The sequence below is a fragment of the Nerophis ophidion genome, linkage group LG14 (genome assembly GCF_033978795.1).
Source record: "Nerophis ophidion isolate RoL-2023_Sa linkage group LG14, RoL_Noph_v1.0, whole genome shotgun sequence".
NCBI lineage: Eukaryota > Metazoa > Chordata > Actinopteri > Syngnathiformes > Syngnathidae > Nerophis > Nerophis ophidion.
In genome coordinates this window covers 20,446,826-20,467,382 of record NC_084624.1, presented here as the reverse complement: position 1 = coordinate 20,467,382, position 20,557 = coordinate 20,446,826, and the positions used below count along the sequence as shown (strand labels likewise).

At 39.5% G+C, this 20,557-nt stretch overlaps 1 protein-coding gene across 5 annotated transcripts in view; it reads right to left on the bottom strand.

The window, feature by feature from the left end:
• The window catches only part of gpc5c (glypican 5c), a 366,734-nt gene that overhangs the window by 224,947 nt on the left and 121,230 nt on the right, over window positions 1–20,557 (bottom strand). For all 5 annotated transcript variants that reach the window (XM_061920093.1, XM_061920091.1, XM_061920092.1 and 2 more), the window contains exon 3: window positions 18,660–19,363. In XM_061920093.1, the coding sequence (XP_061776077.1) occupies window positions 18,660–19,363 (704 nt within the window). The remainder of the gene's footprint in view (window positions 1–18,659; window positions 19,364–20,557) is intronic.

The window sequence follows — 20,557 nt, the reverse complement described above, 5'->3', positions numbered from 1 at the left end:
TAAATCACCAGAGAGAAAGAACACTCTCTTTACTCGGTTTCTCTCGCTCCACTTTGAGGGTTTTTAGCAAAGCAAAGAAAGTGACCCCACCCAGCCTCAAAGTGGGGTACCAAACATGCAAACTAAACTTTGGGGCATAGCGCCAGGCTCGTTGGTACGGCCGTCTGACTCCAGACTTCATCACAGACAGCCGAGTAACCACATTTGCAGTGGGATTGTTCCTCGTAACTATGCATGGGCGTTACTTTGAATTCCGCATGCAACATTTTCCAATCTTTAAGAACGTAATTATCGGCATTACAGACACGATACGTGGAAAGAGAACTCCAGAGAAGGTGGCCGTGAGACAGAATGAGGTCAAAAGAGTTCATCATGTCTGCGTCTGCACACGTGGATTGCATTTTTGTGTCCATTTTTTTGAAGCTGCCCGGTGAACCAGCAATTACCATTAAAATGCTAACACAGATGAGGTAGGCATTGGTGTAAGTGTCACAGCTGTAGCTCCAGCTGCACATTATTACGACGACCAAAGTAAGTTTAGCCACTGGCTGCCAAAACATCTGGCCAATGGACACCCAGGTATCTCGTGCTGTTGCTGTTGTGGTCTTGGAAACGCAGACATGGATGGCATGGGCTATTTAGGCTGGCGGGAATGGAGGAAACTTGGGGGACTCTTGGAAGGAGGTCCTTCTGGGCAAGGAAGCCACTGTAAAAGAATGAGGCCCTATAAGGGGAACAAATATTGACTCATTTATTTTGGCAGCCCTTCCTCTGTGAATAAAAAAGTCGAAATGATGACCCTGACGTTCTTAACTTAATATACAACAGTATCTGCAAATAAGGCATGTTTTCCAGGATGGTTCCAGCTTTTTGAGTCATGGTTCACAGAGAGAAATAAAGTAGGGTCTTATAGTATGTTCCGCTCCAAATGTACCGGGCCCAGCATTAAATCACGTGGTGATTGCTTAGTCCGAGCTAAACCATAAAGAAGACATGTGGGATGTCTTTTTTGGGGGGTTGGAAGCTACTGCAGATTGTCAGCATATTACACTCGAGCACTGAGAAGGAAAGGAAGAAGGGAGGAGAAAAAAGATGTGTGAGGAGAGTCATTAGCTAATGGAGTGCTGAGTAAGTCAGTCAGTCAGTCAGTCAGGGTTAGAGAGAGTGCCAACTGCTTACTACTTATGGAGATGAGTATGTATTGGCTGGGAGAATATTTTCTATCCACTACCCGTATCACATATCACATATGTGGGGACTATTCTTTCGGATCCAAACCAAATAAGCACCGTACGTACATCAAATATTAGAATTCAACAGAATACAAACTGTATATGTATTGTGCATAACGTGAAGCAAAACCTTTTCAATCTCTTAAAGGGGAACTGCACTTCTGCAATTTTGCAGAGCGTTCACAATCATTATGGATTAGGAATGGATTTTTTTTTTTAATGTATTCTATAAAAGTCCACTTACAGCACAGCCAATTGGACCTCCACTATTCCGCCCATAAAATCTGATGAATAACCATTCAAAAAGTGCCAACAGTACTCCATTTACATTTCGTGACTTGAATATTAACCAAGTATTAGTGATATTGTTATTATAAACGCTAACGCATATGAACTATTTATGGCGACGGCGTAATCACTTTTGTTTGTCCCTATGTTGGCATCAAGTGGTCTTCTGCTTCCTCGCTTACCTGCTATCTGTAAGTTTATCGTAGATCCTAAATCATGCCTCTCCCCTGAAAAAAAGGTTTGCATTAAACCGTTTGGGTAGGGGGGTTTCGGTTCGGTACGGGGGGTGTACCGAACGAGTTTCTAAGCTAAAGTCTTAACAAGCTGCTTTGCTTCTTCTGCCTCTGTCTCAGCACCCAGCAATGTCCCACCCACATAACCATCTGATTGGTTACATATTATAGCGGTAACAGCCAATCAGCAGTGCGTATTTAGAGCGCATGAAGTAAATGCTTCAGCGTCGAGCAGATAGGTGTTTAGCAGGTGAGCATAAGGCAGTATTCTCTCCCCAAATGATAATAAAAACTTCCCAGTCAACTACTTCTAATATCACTATGAGCCTGTTGACCTTTTACAAACTTAAACTGCAGCTCAGCTGCTTGAGGTGAAGGCTAATTAGCTTTTAGCGTAACGTTAGCTCATTCTGCGGTGTGTGTGTGTGTGTGTGTGTGTGTCTGTGTGTGTGTGTGTGTGCGTGTGTGTGTGTGTGTGTGTGTGTGTGTGTGTTTTACGGACAGAAAAGCTTTGAATGGCGGGGTCACTGCTATCACATGTTGATAAAAATATAACATTTACATAATAAAAATCAACTACAGGCTTCCCAAATGCTATGATTAAATAAGCATGATGAGTTGACGTAAAACTGTTTAATGTTGCACTTTTTATATGTAGAAGAAAAGTTGTGTCATTTTATTTAATCTGAGCAACACATTGAGGCAGTTTAATATTGATTAATGTGGGCAGAATTATTATAGTGTTCCCAATGTTGAAAGGATAAAGCCATTGTTTACAAATTTGGGAAATAAATAACCAAAAAATTTATATTTTTTTATGTACTGAAAATGAACCGAACCGTGACCTCTAAACTGAGGTACTTACTGAACCGAAATTTGTGAGTACCGTTACACCCCTACTGACGGCGTGGCGCAGTGGAAGAGTGCCCATGCACAACCCGAGGGTCCCTGGTTCAATCCCCACCAAGTACCAACCTCGTCACGTCTGTTGTGTCCTGAGCAAGACACTTCACCCTTGCTCCTGATGGGTGCTGGTTAGCTCCTTGCATGGCAGCTCCCTCCATCAGTGTGTGAATGTGTGTGTGAATGGGTAAATGTGGAAGTAGTGTCAAAGCGCTTTGAGTACTTTGAAGGTAGAAAAGCGCTATACAGGCACAACCCATTTATCATTTATTTACTGAGTATATAATCTGACAAGTTGGGACACTTTGACAGCCATTCTTGGACCTGGAACTGGCAAGGATGACACGAAAAGCGCTTTCCCCCTTACCCCGTTTCTTTGCAAGGATTCTGAGACATTTTTCATCTAAATAGTTACATGAAAAATCCTAGCAGTCGGCATCCTACATTGTACAGACCTTGTACAGTAAGTGATGTTTTATTACGTTTGGTGGCACTCAAAAAAAAAAAAAAAAGCAAACGTGATTCGTTTTTTAAATATTGTGCCGCTTATGCTTTTAAATGATCAAAATACGTAAATATTAAATGTTATTGTGAATGTTACTACATTATATATACCGCATTTCCTTGAATTGCCGCAGGGCATATAGTATGAGCCTGCCTTGAATTACTGCCGGGTCAAACTCGCTTCCCAAAATAATTAGCACATGCTTGGTATTACCGCCTGGTCAAACTCGTAACGTCTCGAGTGACACTGTCATCATTTTCAAAATGGAGGAGGCTGATTTCATTACCGGTCATTTCAAATCGCATAAAGGGAAGAAGATTAAGAGCTATTCAGTAGGATTTAAGGTCTAAGCTTACATCACACTCTAATTTTTACTGCATACCTTTGGTAAGTGCCGGAGGGAGAAGAGGTTTTAAAATAATTAGCGCATGCTTACTTTTACCACATGCCTTTGGAAAGAGCAGGAGTGAGAAGGGGTTTTAAATCAATTAGCGCCCCGGCGGCAATTCAAAGAAATACGGTATACTTACATAAAAAACCCTAATGGAGGTGTTTGGATGTTTTTAGGGGCTCTGTAGGCAGAAATGAATAGTTCCCATTAGCACCATTGTAAGCACACTTTTAAACAAATGTATTTAATATTTAGAATGGATTAAAAAAAATCCATCTGTTGTCATGTCTTCCATAAATATTGTGAACGATAGGCACAATTCCAAAAAAACAAAGTGTAGTTCCCCTTTAAGGTGTGGCTATGGTGTATGCAAACCTTCCAGTCAGCCACAACTAGCCATTATTTCCATGATTTAAAGGCTCAGGCTACTATTATCATTTCGGCACGACGTCTAATGAGAAGCTCGGGTAAAACCAACAAGAGGGTAAGGTAGGCTTACAATATTTGCATTACAAATATACGGTGAAGTGCATTAATCTGAGCAAAAGAGGGGGAAATGGGTCAAAGTGGTCAGAACTGTGTTCCAAGTGAGAAATGGGCATGATGATGAATTAGCTTGAAATGTAGTTGATTGTTAGTAATTTATAATGGATTAAGATTCGTAAAGTAAAGCCCAACAGAGTGCATTACTTGGCTGAAACCTGCAGAGGGGCTGTTGATTTAGTCTCAACTAAGCTATCATTCAGTTGCAAATGCATGAGTGGCAGTTGGCTTCACTTGCCATTTTCACATGTGTGTATGCGTGTGTGTTGCACCACCTCTGCTTTTATAAGAGCTTGCAGTCTCTGAGGCGTGGACTTAACAAGTGACAAACAGAAATCTTGCTCCAACTTTCTCTGATTGCTGATCAGCTTTGCAGGTTGGAGTCTTGTCATCCACCATTTTCTGCTATTTCCACCACACATTGGTTTGAGATGCGTACTTTTTGCAGGCCATGACATTGACCTCAATTCTTCAGTTTTTGCTCTAAAGATGCATTATCATCTTGAAAATGATGGCGTCCTCCCCAAACCTCTTTTTGACTGAAGGAATAAGAAAAGTGTCCAACTTGTGCATGCATAGATGATGTAATGATGTCCCCAGTGCCATGACCTGACATGCAGCCTCATATCATCAATGACGGCTAATGGCAGTCCTCTTCAGAAATCTCATTGGAAGGACACCCAACAACAGTTCCAACATCATCACTTTGCTCAGTGCAGGTTTGCAATTCATCACTGATTATGACTTTCATCCATCTCAGACCATTGAAACCTTGGTTTTTCTGTGTTATTCATGGTTTACATTTTCTTACGCAAACACTGGCTCCAGTTCCTGCCTACTGGTTCTTCATTTGTTTTGCTGTGCATTTTCTGATTTTAAGACATATTTTTCTGTTTCAATTAGGGGTGTAACGGTACGTGTATTTGTATTGAACCGTTTCGGTACGGGGGTTTCGGTTCAGTACGAGAGTGTATTGAACGAGTTTGTAATATAAAGTCTTAACAAGCTGCTCTGTAGCTGCCTCTGAGCAGTGAGCACCCAGCATTGTCCCGCCCACACAACCATCTGATTGGTTACATATAAAGCCAATCCGGAGTGCGTATTCAGAGCGATGTAACAGCCAATCAGCAATGCGTATTTAGAGCGCATGTTGTCAGTGCTCCGGCGTCGAGATGAGCAGATATGTGTTTTGCAGGTGAGCAGCGGACATCGTACACCCCCCAAATGATTAAAAAACACTTCCCTGTCACAACTATTACAGACATCACTATGAGCTCGTTGACCATCTAGAAACTTAAACTGCAGCTCAGCTCTCTCATAGTTCTGGGTTGAGGTGAACGCTAATTAGCTTTTAGCGTCACGTTAGCTCATTTTGCTGTGTGTGGGCGTGTGTGTGTGTGCGTGCGTGCGTGTGTGTGTGTGTGTGTGTATAATAAAAGTCAACTACAGGCTTCCCAAATGCTGTAATAAATAAAGCATGATGAGTTGACTTGAAACTGTTTAATGTTGCACTTTTTATATGTGGATTAAGGTGGGTAGAATTATTATAGTGTTCCCAATGTTAAAAGGATAAAGACATTGTTTACAAATTTGGTAAATAAATAACCAAAAAATGTATATTTTGTTGTTTTCTTACTGTACCGAAAATGAATCGAACCATGACCTCTAAACCGAGGTACGTACCGAACCGAAATTTGTGTGTACCTTTAAACCCCTAGTTTTAATGCTTTCATGTTTTCCTTGGTCTACCACAATGCTTGTTGTTTACAACCTTCCCATGTTGTTTGCACTTGGTCCAGATGTTATACACAGCTGACTGTCAACAATCAACATATTTTGCGACATTGTGTGATGACTTACCTTCTTGAGAAAGTTTGATAACCCTCTCCTTTGTTTCAATTGACATCTCTTGTGTTAGAGCCATGATTCATGTCACTCCACCTGCTGCAACAGCTCTCCAAGGTGTGAACACTTCTTTTTAACTGCAGACTAATGAATAGATTTAATCGGATGCAGGTGCCAGTTGTGGAAATGAAAATGTACAGTGTGATTCCTCAGAATTGAGAGATTGCATAATTTTCACTGTGCTTGATCTAAAAATGAAACTGTTACCACCTCAATTTATTATCTTTTAAGGTTTCTCTAATCTAGAACGTTGCCATTTGTAATGACTTTAGTTTTGTGTCTTGTCTGTCATCTGCTCCTTTTGTCCACAAAATTAAACAACTGAAGGAACATCCTCCAAGTCTGGTGAGTCCTTATTTTTTTCCAGGAGTTGTACAGCATGTGCAGATGTCAGAGTATTATAAAAGTTTATTATCCAATATATACACCAATTATTTTCAAAAACTTGCTGAATGTGATGGCGTTTACATGTCAGGCTTGCCCCTGACAGTTTGTCTATGTTTTAGTTTTTTCCTCTGCATTTGTCTGTTTCCTGTGTTTAGTATTTCCTGTCTTTTAGTTCCTGTCAAGAGCTCTTAATTTGTCAGCTTCCTGTCTTGTTCCCTGAGTGCTGTGTTCCTCCTCAGTGTGTTTAGTATTTCCTGTCCTTAGTTCCTGTCTAGTGCTTTTATTTTGTCAGCTTCCTGTCTTGTTCCCTGAGTGCTGTGTTCCCCTTCAGCTGTGGCTGATTGGCATCTGGCCAATCAGCCGGCTCCTATTTGTACCTCTTTTGTCTTGTGTCAGTTGCTGGATCATTGTATTGTCATTCGGACTTGTCGTTGCCATATGTTGCTCTTGTCGTGTCTGTGATTCTTTTCAGCTATTACCCGTCACGCTACATTTTGTCCTGGTCGTGGTAGCGGTAAGCTGTTTTGGTTAGCCATTAGTTATTTCCAGTTTTTCTGTTTGCTATCCTCTAGCTTCCATGCTAAAGTTACTTTTTGTTTTCTAGCTTCCAGTGCTTGCTCCCTAAGTTTGTTATTCCGCCCACGTGTTTGCTTTTTGTTTGTTCTTGTTCTATTATTTATATTAAATAATGTCCTCATATTCTATGCCTGACTCCGTCTCTGCATCTTGGGGTTCGTCAACTAATAACCCTGACAGTACACAGTTGTGTTGTATACAACATGAATATAATTCTTGTAGGCTGCATGAAGCATAGCAAGGACATACATTACACGTAATGCTTTTGGGTTTTTTCTTTATCTTATGCGATGGAACTTTTCGGAAATTCCCTTTGGAATCATTCCCACATGCCAGAACAGCCATTTACGTAGCCTTTTGGCTGCATTTTCGTTTTGCACTCTTGATTTATCACCATGACTACGTTTGTTTGTCCACAACAAATAAACAAAGTTGGACGGCAACAATACACCATGAAATCAGTTGCATCCTTCTACCGCGGGCTATTTTTTTGGGGGCAACATTTTCTGAAAGCTAAAAACTAGAGGGACGGACTACTCACTTCACTATTATTCTTATTTTGTATATTCCTGATAACCAGCATCCTCATTAGTGGACATGTGATTTATTTTGTCAGCGTTCCTAAATGTGCGGAAAATAATAGCTCAGTCTGAATAACAGTCAGTGCTGCTTTTTAACAACCCAATGCCTAAAAGCTAGTCAAAAGTCTTCTAAATGACAGCCCTGAAGTGTTTTTAGGGATCTGCTAGAGAAATGTTTGTCTCTACAGAAATGTTTTAAATGAACTGTTGTCAATCCCGGGCCGGATTTGGCCCCTGGGCTGCCGGCTGAATGGCCCTGCTCTATGGCAACTCTGCCAGGCGATGCTAATATGCAACACAAGACGGGCATTGATGCAGGAGTTCAGAATGTCCCAAGACCAATTCTCCAATCTCATGTAGTAAAGTATTAAAAAAATAAATAAATTGAGGAGTTCATTGATTTCCTTAATATGCGTGAACATATTGTATTAATACAAATCCCCCTTAAACGTAAAACAGTTCAGTTAAATTCAGTTTGCCTCCGTATCGTCCGGGTAAGTAAATGCTGACCAGCCTTGAGTTTCGCAAACTGCTTTAATGGTAAACAGTTTTTTCTTGGACTAATTATCCATGTAGCTACACAATGTAGGGGGCTGTGGTTCCATTTCATTGATATTACTCCAAGTATGACTATCATATTTAAGTGGCATTTCTCTGTTGCCACCTAATACAGTTGATTCAAAGTGTGCTAATTCTGCAAGCACTCCAATTAAAGGGTTCTGCAAAATAGAACATCAACATTTTCTACGACTTGTCCTTCTCTGGTTCAGACAAGTAGCTGAGCTCCTTTTTTAACGAGTAGCTTCTCCTGTAGCTGAGCTACTTTTAGACCCATGTAGCTAGGTAGCTTACATCAAAGCTACAAGCTACAAAGAGAGAAAATGGACTGTACAAAATCCAATGAGCTGAATGAATGAGAACATGCATACATACGGAGAACATAAATGATGATTGCTTGGTGTTCCTATGATGAGTCACAATTGGTTAACGTTAGGCTGAAACATTTCGGACTGGCCAATCAGAGGCAAAAAAAGGCGGATCATCCAAACTAATAACAAAATCATAAGAGACACTAATGTTGCATGACCACGAGGGAGTCCGAGACAGAGGAACACTTCAAGCTGACTAAAATAATAAAATAATCATACTTGAAAAATGTCAGAGGATTGTTCCTTTAGTGATGAAGTTGACCCACAATAGTGTTTAGACAAATGTATGCACTTAGAGAAAACAATGCATTTGTGTTTAGTCATTTACTCAGTAAACTAAAATCATAAATGCTGTCTTGAACTAAGACGTGGAACACAAATGTAGGAACACACATAAATAACCATTAGCAAATGTTCCCAAACAACACACAAGTTTTTTTTCAAGATATAAATAGATGCTGTTTTTTTACAGTAGGTAGAGAACATGAATAAAATTACAGGGGTGAGCCAAAGAAAAGGCAAACTAAGTAAACACATATAGTGACCCCTGGAGGTAGTGGTAGGGTGTCCCCAGCTAAATGACGGAGAGGTAATAATAATATGTGTATAATTACATGAACCTGAGATCGGTAGGTTGTGAGTTCAAACCCTGGCCGAGTCATACCAAAGACTATAAAAATGGGACCCATTAACTCCCTGCTTGGCACTCAGCATCAAGTGTTGGAATTGGGAGTTAAATCACCAAAAAGTATTCCCGGGCGCGGCCACTGCTGCTGCCCACTGCTCCCCTCACCTCCCAGGGGGTGCTCAAGGGTGATGGGTCAAATGCAAAGAATAATTTCGCCACAGCTAGTGTGTGTGTTACTTTAACATTGATACTATACATGTGGGCCATATATAGAAATGTTGTTAAATGTAGCTTTGATGTAGCTAGCTACTTTTATCGTGTAGCTTGTAGTGCAACTTTCCAAGATAGCTTCACATGTAGCTTAGCTACCTTTAATGGAGAGTAACTTGTCACTTAGCTTACAACATTTTCCAAGTAGCTTGCCCATCATCATAGCACAGGGGTCACCAACCTTTTTGAAACCAAGAGCTACTTCTTGGGTACTGATTAATGCGAAGGGCGACCAGTTTGATACACACTTAAATACATTGCCAGAAATAGCCAATTTGCTCAATTTACCTTTAATAAATAAATCTATATATATACTGTATATATAAAAAAATGGGTATTTCTGTCTGTCATTCCGTCGTACATTTTTTTTCTCTTACGGAAGGTTTTTGTAGAGAATAAATGATGAAAAAACATTTAATTGAACGGTTTAAAAGAGGAGAAAACAGGAAAAAATGAAAATTTAATTTTGTAACATAGTTTATCTTCAATGTCGACTCTTTAAAATTCAAAAAAAGAAGAGAAAAACTAGCTCATTCGAATCTTTTTGGAAAAAAATTAAAAAAGAATTAGTAATTTTTCCTGATTAAGATGAATTTAAAAATTTTGATGACATGTTTTAAATAGATTAAAATCCAATCTGCACTTTGTTAGAATATATAACAAATTGGACCAGGCTATATTTCTAACAAAGAAAAATCATTATTTCTTCTAGATTTTCCAGAACAATATTTTTTAAAAGAAATTCAAAAGACTTTGAAATAAGATTTAAATTTGATTCTAAAGATTTTCTAGATTTGCTAGAATATTTTTTTTTATTCTAATTATAATAAGTTTAAAGAAATATTTCACAAATATTCGTCGTCGAAAAAACAGAAGCTAAAATGAAGAATTAAATTAAAATGTATTTATTATTCTTTACAACAATAAAAAAATACTTGAAAATTGATTTAAATTGTCAGGAAAGAGGAAGTAATTCAAAAAGTAAAAAGGTATATGTGTTTGAAAATTTCTAAAATCATTTTTAAGGTTGTATTTTTTCTCTAAAAGTGTCTTTCTGAAAGTTATATGAAGCAAAGTAAAAAAATAAATGAATTTATTTAAACAAGTGAAGACCAAGTATATAAAATATTTTCTCGGATTTTCAAATTCTATTGAAGTTTTGTCTCTCTTAGAATTAAAAATGTCGAGCAAAGCGAGACTAGCTTTCTGGTAAATAAATAACATTTAAAAAATAGAGGCAGCTCACTGGTAAGTGCTGCTATTTGAGCTATTTTCAGAACAGGCCAGCGGGCTACTCATCTGGTCCTTACGAGCTACCTGGTGCTCGCGGGCACCGCGTTGGTGACCCCTGTCTTAGCACATACAGAATGCTGAAGGGGAGGATGGCACAACTTGAACATTATTTCAACAAGGCCACATTGATAGTGAGGACCTGAAAACCACCGAGACCGAGAAGTTCTCTCCAGGTCAACATAATCCAGCCCAAATATCCATAACCACTTCTCCTCGATCCATATTCACGCACCATCTCAATAGGAGCAGGAATGTGTTAAAAATTCATCAGTGCCGCTGCCCAGCACTTAGCTATCAATACCTGCCTTTCAGTCTTTGCTCGTATTATCACAGGGTGGGCCGTTTATCCCCTAAAACCTGATCCTTGGATATGTGTGTGTGCAGTATCAGTGCAAGTGTTGGTACACACACTATAGTACAGTGCGGTGTTGTGTGAAGCACATTAAGTGGGAGAAAACAACCACAAAATGGTTTAAGGATAATATCCCAGTCTAAAACCACCCGCTCATTGAACTCTACGTGATACCCCAACTCTGCGTAAAAAGTATCGACGTCCTCGACTCCAGGTGTAAAACATATATGTTACATAAGTAAACAGTAGGCATTAATGCTTTATTTGCATTGCATTAGAGTATTGTAAGATATTGGCCATTAAGAGTGTTTTGCCTGGGAGCGCAGTGCGCTGAGGTGTAGAGGTGAAGGGGGATACGCTGACACAGAAGTTGTACACTGGAGACCTAACAGTTTTCATTGACACGTCCCTGTGGCTTTATTCTACAAAAAAAGGTCAGGGTCTGTGCAACACATGGCAGTAGAGCTCCAAGGTGGGCACATATTTAGTCACTTTACAGAGTTGTAGGCTTTTAGACAGAGGGTGTATTTACACTGCATGTCTTAGTGTCCAATTGTTAAATAGTTAATGCAGAGTAATGACCAGAATATTGTACTTTAGGGCCGGATCTACTAAAGCAGTGGATCTCAAATGGGGGTACGCGTACCCCTGGGGGTACTTGAAGGTATGCCAAGAGGTACGTGAGATTTTTCAAAAATGTTCTAAAAATAGCAACAATTCAAAAATCCTTTATGAATATATTTATTGAATAACAATTCAACAAAATATGAATGTAAGTTCATAAACTGTGAAAAAAAATGCAGTGTTCACAGCTAGATTTTGGACATGTTCCATAAATATTTCTTTTTTTGTGAAGAAATGTTTAGAATTAAGTTCATGAATCCAGATGGTTCTCTATTACAATACCCAAAGAGGGAACTTTAAGTTGAGGATTACTTCCATCCATCCATTTTCTACCGCTTATGATGATTACTTCTATGTGTAGAAATCTTTATTTATAATTGAGTCACTTGTTTATTTTTCAACAAGTTTTTAGTTATTTTTTTCCAAATAGTTCAAGAAAGACCACTACACATGAGCAATATTTTGCACTGTCATACAATTTAGTAAATCAGAAACTGATGACATAGTGCTGTATTTTACTTCTTTATCTCTTTTTTTCAACCAAAAAGGCTTTGCTCTGATTAGGGGGTACTTGAATTAAAAAAATGTTCACAGGGGTTACATCACTGAAAAAAGGTTGAGAACCACTGTACTAAAGGTTTGCGTGTACTAAAACACATGCAAACTTGATAGCACATACAAAGTAGGGCTGCAACCATTAGTCGACATTGTCGACAATAAAATCTGTCACCGACAATCATATTTGTGGACAGTAGTCGGGCAGCACGGTGGAAGAGGGGTTAGTCCGTCTGCCTCACAATACGAAGGTCCCGAGTAGTCCTGGGTTCAATCCCGGGCTCTGGATCCTCCCCGTGTGTCATGTCTTTTGATCATGTCTTGTTTGGCTATGTTCTGTTGACCTTTGGACTCTTTAAGTTCCTGTTTTTTTTCACTCCCTTGTTTTGTCGCCGGCTTCACGGTGGCAGAGAGGTTAGTGCGTCTGCCTCACAATACGAAGGTCCTGCAGTCCTGGGTTCAATCCCAGGCTCGGGATCTTTCTGTGTGGAGTTTGCATGTTCTCCCCGTGAATGAGTGGGTTCCCTCCGGGTACTCCGGCTTCCTCCCACTTCTAAAGAATCTTGTTGGGGGGTCGTTCTCCAAAGAAAGCAGACAGACTACTTGGGACATGGCGTGCAGATATAAACATGATTTAATTTTAACTAAAGAAGGTACAAACAAAAAGCGCTCACAGCGGAGGCACATCTTGGCTAAGGAAACAGAACTAACACTTTAACGTAAACTACGAACATAATACAAACAAAATTTACTGTGGCTTGAAGAGAGCAGTATGGATTTTGGCATGAAAAACTAGCATGAAAAGAACACAATGACGCCAGGACGACTGACTGGCAAAGACAAGCTTAAATACTGCCTCTGATAAGTGCTCGGGAAGCAGGTGAGCAGGCAAGCACTAATCAGAGACAGGTGAACAAAATGAATAACCATGGCGACATAACAAGGGAGTGAAAAAAAACAGGAACTTAAAGAGTCCAAAGGTCAACAGATCATAGCCAAACAAGACATGATCAAAAGACATGACACAATAAGCGGTAGACAATGGACGGATGGATGGATAGTCGTGACGTCCTCACATGTGTTTTAAAGGGGGGGAAGTGGGTCACTCACTACAACACGACCACTGCTAACATGTAAAGTGTGAGGATTTTCCTCTTATTCTTGTTAAAAACATGAACACCTTGCTCATTTTGCAAAGCGGACCTTGTTTTTATGGCAGTACATCTTTGATATGTGAGCATTTAAAGACACGTTGTCGGACATTTGGAGGGAGGTAAGAGTGTTAGCTTATGTCTTGCTAGCTAGCTAAAAAGAGTGAGACCAAGTTGAGGCCCGCGGGCCTCGAATTGACACCTAGGCGCTCGTGCTAACAAGTAACACCAAACATTCGGGGCGGATCGTACCAGGTTCACTTTGGCATTTGCTTCACAGACTAATGGATGCTTGCAACTCAAATTTTAGTTTGCAACTTAAAGCATAGCAACTAACGCTTATCTCAAAATACTATTAGGTTGAGGTAATTATATTGAATAAGAATTGGTCGTCCATCTAAGGAAGTAGTCTGACACTCATGGGTGTCACTCATCGTTGTTCTGTACGCAAACCTGGAGAACTTACAGAAACAGTACCAGAGAACAACTAACAGTTTGCAGCCCTGTGCTTGTGAGCATAGAATATACGTTCAATGATAGCTCACGTTAGTAGCTGAACTCCCCCAAAACCCTCTCATTAGCTGACAACACACACAAAGTCAGTAGTGTGCGTGTTACGTGAGGACTAGTTTACTTGTTTAAAGGCCTACTGAAACCCACTACTACCCACCACGCAGTCTGATAGTTTATATATCAATGATGAAATATTAACATTGCAACACATGCCAATACAGCCTTTTTAGTTTACTAAATTGCAATTTTAAATTTCCCGGGAGTTTTTTCTTGAAAACGTCGTGTAATGATGACGTGTACGCTTGACTAAAACACTAGCAACACAATAGAAAGATAAGGGATTTCCCAGAATTATCCTAGTAAATGTCTCTAAAAACATGAATCCGTCTCAATGCAATCGGCTTTTTTTTTTTTTTTTTTTTTTTTTCTAGTCCGTCGCTATCAAAATCCTCAAACACAAATCTTTCATCCTCGCTCAAATTCATGGGGAAATTGTTGTTTTCTCGGTCCAAAAAGCTGTTTTTGTTGGAGGCTCCCATTAAAATCAATGTGAATATGTGAGGAGCCCCCACACTTGTGACGTCATCGTTTGCGACTTCCGGTAGAGGCAGGGCTTTTCTCCAGTTGCGAACTTTATCGTGGATGTTTTCTACTAAATCCTTTCAGCAATTTCGCAAAATGATCAAATATGACACATAGAATGGACCTGCTATCCCCGTTTAAATAAAAAAATCGCATTTCAGTAGGCCTTTAAAACTAGGAGAGGGCGCCATATAATATCTACAACACTTTGGAAAGGTAAGCAGCCGTGTGAACAGTTCATTTATGTTCTGAAATCTTAATACATTTGGGGGTAATCTGGTTTAATAAAAGATTGTTACACTTTCCATATTATTCAGACCATAGGGTGCACTGGATTATAAGGCACATTGCCAATAAGTGGGTCTATTCAGGTCTATTTTCAAACAAAAAGCTCATTAAAGAGGTCATATTATGATTTTTTTCTACATTTAAAAGACATACTTTTGGTCTACATTGTTATCTAGTCATGCTGGTTCTTTGGTCAAAATGTTATTATACACCATCTTCAAGCCGCTTTCTGATTGTCGCTTCTGGATGTGCCGTTTTGTGGGCGGTCTTATTTACATGCCTCCACTTTGACAGTGTCTTCTCTCCGCTACCATTGTTGTACAGGTCATTTTTAGTGCTTCCATAGCGAGTCTACTGACAGATATAAGTAGGAACTGTACACTACTTTGTATTAAAAATGGCAACAGTGGAGGATGAATGTCCCACAACAAGAGGATAGCGAAAAATAAAAATAATTTTATTGACTATAGCGTGCACATATTTTCAGGACTTATGCAGATCCCAAATACACATCAGCAGGTACCAGAAGGTAAGAAACGTTGGTTTTTCATAATACTGCGAAACAAAACGGCAGATAATATATCTCCTAACAGATGCCATTTTGTGGTCGTTAAACACACACGATAATAAAACTTGTATGTTGAAGCACAGTACGTCTAACTACGGTAGCTGTAATTCTCTGGCAATCCATCAAGCGGTGAGGCTTCATAACTTACCAAAGTCACACTAAAACATTTTGACAAATTTTTGAGCTCCTTGTGTGATGTTCTATATTCTGAATGAAACATCAAAATTTTGGTCTTGCCTGCTAGCGTCATTTTGCAGTCTACACGTGTCTCTTATGTGTGACTGCCATGTACTGGTCACACTTATTACACTGTTTACCAAAAATAAAATTGCTCCAGGGACGGCAAGCACAACCAGCATGACTACGTACTATAGGCTCATCAGGTTGTATGATTTTTGAAAAATTTAAAGGATTTTAAGTACGCCTTATGGTCCCGAAAAATACAGAATGTTAAATATTGTCACTTTTGTAAGACAGTTTGTGATCTAAAATGTATATTTCAGTAGGAAAATGTAAACATGTTCATTAGTTATGTGCGGATCGACACTGAAATATCGATACAGCCGATACCAGATCTTTATGCTCTAATATCGACTCTGAAATCAAAATATCGATACTTTTGATACTGAAGTTCAGGGGTGTCCAAACTTTTTCCACCTAGGGCCGCATACTTCAAAGTCAAGGTATGCAAGGGCCATGTTGGTATATTTTTTTAATTAAAAAAATTATTTGAACAGATAGTGTCAGTTTTGTAGTATAGGTGATTAAGTATATTATTATTATCTGTTTTTCATTTTTTATTTTAGCTTTTTATCATTACATACTAGGGTTGTGGGAAAAAATTGATTCGAATTTGATTCGCGATTCTCACGCTGGGTGATTCAGAATCGATCCTCATTTTTAAATACACAGCAATACCATAACAATGAAATCCAATTCCAAAACCAAACCTGCCCCAGCAACACTCAGAACTGCAATAAACAGAGCAATTGAGAGAAGACAGAAACATGACACAGAACAAACCAAAAGTAGTGAAACAAAAATGAATATTATCAACAACAGTATCAATATTAGTTATAATTTCAGCATAGCAGTGATTAAAAATCCCTCACTGACATTATCATTAGACATTTATAAAAATAAAAAAAAGAACAATAGTGTCACAGTGGCTTACACTAGCATAGCTTGACAACACACTGTGTCCAATGTTTTCACAAAGATGAAATAAGTCATATTTTTAGTTCATTTAATAGTTAAAACAAATTTACATCATTGCAATCACTTGATAACACATTGTTCTTTAAAATTATAAAAACTTTTTACAAAAATCTACTACTCTGCTTTCATGTCAGCAGACTGGGGTAGATCCTGCTGAAATCCTATGTATTGAATGGATAGAGGATCCTTTTAAAATCAGGAAAAAATCGTTTTTGAATCGAGAATCGTGTTGAATTGAAAAAAAAAATCGATTTTGAATCGAATTGTGACCCGAAGAATCGATATTTAATCGAATCGTGGTACACCCAAAGATTCGCAGCCTGATTTTTTTCTCTTTTTTTCCTACATTTTTACTGTAGTTTTTTTCCCCCATTGCATAACCTAGTGGGTCCAAACAATTTGCCTGTACAAAAATATTAATGTCTTAGTTACATATTTAACAGTGTTTATTTTTGTTGTAATTTTTCAAATGTATTAATTAACAAGTTAGTAATATTTTAGGTTTTAATTAACTAACTAAGCTATTTTTATATTTTAGGTACTATATGTGTATACATATTTTTTGAGAGCTTCTAATATTTTTATATCCACCAAGTGCTGCAAACTGAAAACTCAAGTATTGGGGTGACTTTTTGATATTGTTTTATTGTTAAAAAATGCTAAAAACAGATGCATATATGTATTTTAAGACAAAATGATGTGTTATAAGTGGCGAAGGATATTATTACAATCAATTATTAGTTAAAAAGTGTCAGCTTTTTCTCATAAAATTCCGACTTTTTGCTCATTTTTCTTACATTTTTAAATTTTTTTTAGAAAGATATGTTATTATTTGAAAACACGCAACTCTAAACTAGTCAGACACTTTAAGTATATTTGCACAAAGTATCGGTATCGACTCAGTACTGCCTGAATTGTACTCTGTATGGAATCACTAATGTTCGCAAGAGGTCACTTGTGACTTGAGATGCAGAAATACATTTAGATGTGAACTCGGGTTTTTGTTCTGGTCCAGGACGTAAAAACTTATTTGTGAAGAATGTGAACTGGGTCTGTGATTATAAGAATAACTGACAATTTATTCTGCAATTCAGAAATCAGGATGTGTTGACACAAGAGCAGAGAAAATGGGAGCCACCGGTGTCCTATTGGGAACGCATTCTTTTCCAGCATCAATTCTCAAGGCCGTTTTCCAGCTGACTGGCTCTAATTTATATGACCTGGTTGGAGGCCGTTTAATAGTCCAGCTCATTTGTCCCTGTGCTCGGCAACCCACTTGGGCCCTGACTCACATGCTCATCAAGACACAAAAACCACAAAACGGGCTTCACTCTATGTAGCTTTGTTAGCATTCTCTGCTCAACAAGAAGCCTTGAATCATGTTTTTTATCAATGTGTGATGACCTGACATGTTCTTGCACTACTTTGGAGGAACATTCCAATGGTTCAGCTTTTGAAAGCATGAAAATAACTTTCTGGGAGTCATGTTCAACGGGAAACTGCAAAACAAGTCCCACAATTCAGAGTCATTTAGTTTTTGTGAACTAATCTATGTAAAGATAGGAGACCTTAATCTTTAGGTGCATTTATTGGTTAGTTTAATCTTTGATTGTCATGTCAACACATTTTTTAAAGTTCTAATGAGACTGATGTTGACTGAGTACACTATAATCCTCAAACGTTTTCACTCGATGAGAATTACCTGGCAATTCTCCATGAAACTGAAGACCTAATAACTTTAGTGAGATGTTTTTCGAATGCAACTATATGACTGCACAGTGTAGGATGGACACATGGCAGCCAAACAAATCCCATTCCATTTTATCCACTAAGGCAAAGAGGAATTTTCTTCTTTTACAACTTATACTACAATGGTGTGTTTTTCGCCGCGTTGCTAGTTTGGAAAATATCTCCATTCTAACCTCAGCTCTGTCTGCCTCTCATTGGAGCCGTCCTTGCTTTTTCTATTCAGTATCAACCATATTTGTGCAAGCATTAATGCAGTTGTTGCGTCGGTGGAAATAAATACCTCATAACCCACAAGTAGCCTTCAATCCCTTTCCAATCAATACAGGAACCGCTGCCAATGTATATGTCTGAAAGCAAAAGGGTTGCAGATCTATGCTTCTGCAGCGTCTACTCACTGTTGCTGTGATGAGGGGACCGTGAAGCTGTGCGTAGAGCAAGGCCTCGTTGACGTGACCCCGAACTCCGAGTAGTGCCAGTTCGAGGCTGTGGTGGCCCACCATTCCGTGGGTTAGCTGCTCCAGCAAGTTGGTGTATCTCCTCCAAGGCTGATCCAGTTCAGATATGCTGGCCAAGCAGCCCCGCATAACATTGAGGCAGTAACCCACACAGGGTTTAATCAGAGTCAAGCCTCTGCAATGGGAGCAGTACACCATCTTCACCAGGCCTTTCATGCACTCTTTGCTTAAACTGACATGCTCCGTGGCGTTCAGCACATCCATGCCTTCCTCGAGGGCAACGCCGAGTTGCCGACCAACGTCCATTGCCTCGACAAGCTCCTGGGCCATGACGGCCGGATGACTTCCAAACGGGTTAACGTCCTGCCTAATCATACGGAGGCAGTCGGTCATTTCAGGTCCCACCGCCTTGCTGCCCACCATGCCTGGATTGATCAGTCGTGTGTAGACGAGTGGGAACAGGTCATTAAAAAAATGGTGGACAGTCGCCTCCGCGGAGACGTTGGCCCCTCGGAGGTAAAGGGAGAGTGACGCGAAGAGCTGGTTCACATGGGGCAATGCTTGACTGGAAAGGGGTGCGTAGGTCCCCTCCAGCAGAGAACTCAGGTGTCCTTGGGAGAACGACAGCAAGTACTGGAACATGTCTACAAAAGAGAGCAAACAAGGAACATTGTGGTGTTTAGGAAAATGACTGACATTCTTTACAGTAATGCAAACATGCATCAAAACCCAGGCCCCCACCCACATACTAGCTTGGCTCAAATGTATTGGAATTTAGCACTACAAAACCACCGCCAAGTTTCCTTTCATTATGGTCGCATATCATTGAGCAATATGTCATCACCCCAATATGCTATGCCTTGACGAAACAGTCGGCTTGTCCACACTGGGAGGCTAAGTGGGACAGAAATGAAGTAATTTCAGACTGGCCACAATAATAAACCACCTAAACCCAACCAAAAATGTATTTTTTTCCCATCAGCATCGATTTCCTGAAGCAAACATCAATATCAGTAGCAAAGATTGTTGATGTTCCTTAAATATCTGTAGATCCCCTTTCAATCAGAGTAGGAGCAGTAGTGATAGTGACTGTGTACAGTTTTCATGATGTTGTCGCTGTTAATACCAACCAAGTCATCTCTCGATTCTATAGCCGCCTCTCTTTGCAAGCGTCTATGGAAGTCTAAATGTGTTTGTGTATGCAGGCCCTGCATGCTACACTTCTGGGATGTGATGTCAACTCAGAAGCTGGCCCGGACAAAAAGGAACGGTAAAAAATGTTGTTTACCAGCCTTCACCCCCCTGCTTGGTGTTTATTAAAGTTTTCAGCTTTTATATCGTGAAAGGCTATTTATTCAGTTGTGTTCATTGTTTAATATTAATTGCCCGCTAGGGACGGCGTGGCGCAGTGGTAGAGTGGCCGTGCGCAACCCGAGGGTCCCTGGTTCAATCCTCATCTAGTACCAACCTCCTCACGTCCGTTGTGTCCTGAGCAAGACACTTCACCCTTGCTCCTGATGGGTGCCTTGCAAGGCAGCTCCCTCCATCAGTGTTTGAATGTGTGTGTGAATGGGTAAATGTGGAAGTAGTGTCAAAGTGCTTTGAGTACCTTGAAGGTAGAAAAGCGCTATACAAGTACAAACCCCATTTCCATATGAGTTGGGAAATTATGTTAGATGTAAATATAAACGGGATACAATGGTTTGCAAATCATTTTAAATCCATATTCAGTTGAATATGCTACAAAGACAACATATTTGATGTTCAAACTGATAAACATTTTTTTTTGCAAATAATCATTAATTTTAGAATTTGATGCCAGCAACACGTGACAAGGA